The following is a 3,727-nucleotide window of genomic DNA, read 5'->3' on the forward strand; positions in this document are numbered from 1 at the left end:
GTCACAGGAGCTCTTCAAAGTTGGATTGTATACATATTTTGAAGTGACCTTGACCCTGAACTATGGAAGATAACTGTTTCAAACTTAACAATTATGTGGTGCACATGTTATGCTTTCATCATGAGACACATTTGGTCACATATCATCAAGGTCAAGGTCACTTTGACCCTAATGAAATGTGACCAAAATAAGGTAGTGAACCACTAAAAGTGACCATATCTTATGGTAGAAAGAGCCAATAAGCACCATTGTACTTCCTATGTCTTGAATTAACAGCTTTGTGTTGCATGACCTTGGATGATCTTGACCTTGGGTCAAGGTCACATGTATTTTGGTAGGAAAAATGTGTAAAGCAGTTCTTAGTGTATGATGTCATTGCTAGGTTTAGTTATTAGGTCATGTCAAGGTCAAGCATGTGAGTCGTATGGGCTTTGCCCTTCTTGTTAGGTGAATGGTCAAAGTGGTTTCTTGCACACACTCAGTCATCTTACACAACAATGCAACACATGGATAGGATTAATGGAATGACATGTATTTGTCAACAACGAATCATGGGATAGAAAACTACAAAATGTGAAAGAAAGTACATGGTGACAAGGCTACACACAATAGTGGAAAATTGTTTAGGGGGTATATAATGTTACAAATAGCACAACAGTATAAAAAGGGGTTCAAAATAACAGACAAACAGAAAAAAAGTGTTTTGCATGCAAATGTTGACTTTGACGGCCATATTTTGACAAAAACGTACACACATTTTAAAAATAAATCCAAGCCATACCAGACTCTTTAAACTATTTCTGTTTGTTTTCCTGCTTTCTAGAATGCTTGGTGAATATGATGACGCATTGTCATTGTGAATTTCCTGTAGAATTTTTTTCCCGCATCACATAATTTATATACATGACAAAATACGTTATGAACGAAAACTCAGAAATACCAAACGAAAAATCCCAAAATAAAAATATGAATAAAGGTAACCTAAAGCCAATGCGTCATCATTATCAACATGATCTCCTGCAAGTGTGTGCCAAATTTCAGCACTGTACTATGCACCATTCCTGAAATATTTGTCTTCAAAGAGTACCATTCTAGCGGAATTTTTACTTTCGAGAAAAACCAAGACAAACACGAAAAATAATTCAAGCTTCACAGTACCTTCCTTTATGGCCAAAATGTGCACACTTTACAATACTATAAGCTGCTTAGTTCATCCCAGGGCCATAGGTCTGTCCTTCTCTCTCCTACAATTGGATTTGCTGGCCCTCTTCTTGTCTTTTCGGGACCGCTTCCTCTCCGGCTGGGCCGCCAGTTCAGCTTGGTCACACCGCCTTCGGTCCTGCCTCGCCTGGTAGTCCTTCAGGCCCTCAGCTGGTGTAACACCCAACTGCTTCATCACATGGGAGAGGTGGGAACATCCCTGATTGAAATGGGACACAGCTGAGGCAACAGCTGCATTCACCCGACTGGCGCCCACATGCACAGTTTTGGGGCAGCGCGCCCAGATCTGTCCGTTGACGCATTCGTTGGCATTCTGCGTTCTGCCATGCTTGATTCTGGCCATGAGACCAACGTCTGACATCCTGTCATAGATGGGTTTGACTGCTCTGGCCACATCAGCTGACAGTGGAGTCCCCACATTGTCCTTGTGTGGTGGCGGCTCTTGTCCAGTTGCCACGGCCTTCTGAAAGAAGCACGAGGAGTCGGCGCCTACTGGACATTGCTGGTGCTGAGGGTTGTCGTCTGTGGATGAGCAGTGCAAAAAAGATGCCCAGATGGCCTCCTTCATCTTGTCAGGTTTGCCCAAGTTCTTCATGATGGTATTCCTGTAGTAGGACTGCAGAATGGTGCAAGCGTTTGCAGTCAGGGCGCCACGATGACGTCCACCAAGCTTCTCCTCCTTTGCCTTCTTTCTCAGCGCCGTCCCCATTCTTTTGTCGCAGTGGTTGACACACTCCAGCTTTTCAACCGGATAGAGGTTGGCATCAACCACTGCCTTGAAGGCCACAGAGTCACCATCTGAAAGCATTCTGGTATAACGCATGTTGTTTCTGCGCACTGACCTTCCCCACAAACGAAGGGCGGCTTCCTTCTCCATTCCTTTCGAAGAGCCTTCATAGTTGGTTTTACAACTAGGCTTGTGGTCTCTCCTCTATTCAGCTCTCTCCACTTCTGTCATCCTCCTTTTGTTGTTCAGTGCACATGCCTGGCAGAATTTTGACAGCACTTCAAAATCAAGCACAAGTCCAGTCCCCACATCAATGACGATGCCAACCCCATAGTCTGAGGTAAAACCTCGCTTGTCAGTGCCAGGTTCCGAATCAAAACTGGCCAGCTCATTCACAGAGAGAATGACAGCGGGAAAGGGGAGAGAATGCTGAATCCAACGGTATGTGTCATGTCGGAACGGGGTTGGGAGAATTTGGCGTAACTAACAGTCAAACAAATGCATTTTTGGCATTTCAACACACAATGAAAATAAATTCTTGACACAGTTGGTTTTGAAACACCTTTATTTTGCATAAAATAAGTGTTTTATGTGAAAAACATCGGTTGAACCTGAATGAGAAAGGATTATTTGGTATAAATATGTCAAAATCTCAAAACTGACCAATTGAACACACAACACGATTTTTGATTTCAGACGTGTGTAGCCCCTGGCTAATTATTATTGCAATAAATTTAAATACTGATTGTTGCTAATAACATAAACGAATGATTTACGAAATTACTATTCTAGCAAAAGTAAATACATGTGTCATTCAGTGGGCGATCACTGAGTGGTATGGGAATAAAATCGTAGCTGCCTTGATCATGCTGTAACACTGTGTCGTCTGCTTTACTCTGTGTTTGTTGTATCGTCTGCTCCAGTCTGCACACTAAGCGCTTACCGTAGCGGCCTAACAACACCGGAAGCTAGATGGTTTGCGGATGTCGCTCTACCGTGTTTTTGTCATATTTTTAGCGTGTGAGATCTGAGATAGTTTTTTTTGGTATTATATAACCTATTATAGTGTAATTTTGCATCATGCACTAACAGTTTCAAGAAATAATGAAAAACAAATTGAAATACATTGCTGCAAACAACTAAGTTTGCCGAAAATTAGTTCCGGAATGTCACCATTCACACAGGCAAATGCCTCCGCATAACCCAGACCTCTGGGTCTGGGAATGACCGACAGACAGAGACAGTGACCGACAGACGGAGACCTCTCAGCTGTGAAGTGTTGTTTATTGGTTTTCACATCTACTTATTATCACTAGTTAAATGAACAATCAGGGCACTCTGCTAATTACAAATCTGCTTTACTTTTTCTTCTAAACCGATTAGTAAACGAGTCCTCAAAAGTGGGGTCTTTTGGTGCTAGTCCTTGGAAGTGCCTGTAAACAACACTGTGTGTGTGTGTGTGTGTGTGTGTGTGTGTGTGTGTGTGTGTGTGTGTGTGTGTGTGTGTGTGAGAGAGAGAGAGAGAGAGAGAGAGGGAGAGAGAGAGAGAGAGTGAGTGAGTGAGTGAGAGAGAGAGGGCGTATACAAGGTAGCTTACGGTACTAGGTAAACCATAACAAAATTTAATAACAGCCTGACAGACAGCGAAATACATCGAGCCGAAAGACACACACACACACACACACACACACACACACACACACACACACACACACACACACGCACACGCACACGCACACACACACACACACGCACACGCACACGCACACCGTACACATA

The 3,727-nt window shown here is 43.1% G+C and overlaps 1 protein-coding gene across 1 annotated transcript in view; it reads right to left on the minus strand.

The window, feature by feature from the left end:
* Positions 1-1,210: 1,210 nt before the first annotated feature.
* The window catches only part of LOC138972024 (uncharacterized), an 82,333-nt gene continuing 79,816 nt past the window's right edge, over positions 1,211-3,727 (minus strand). Inside the window, exon 16 of the mRNA XM_070344865.1 lies at positions 1,211-2,019. Coding sequence (XP_070200966.1) covers positions 1,211-2,019 — 809 coding nt within the window. The remainder of the gene's footprint in view (positions 2,020-3,727) is intronic.

This window comes from Littorina saxatilis, linkage group LG7, assembly GCF_037325665.1.
Source record: "Littorina saxatilis isolate snail1 linkage group LG7, US_GU_Lsax_2.0, whole genome shotgun sequence".
Taxonomy (NCBI): domain Eukaryota; kingdom Metazoa; phylum Mollusca; class Gastropoda; order Littorinimorpha; family Littorinidae; genus Littorina; species Littorina saxatilis.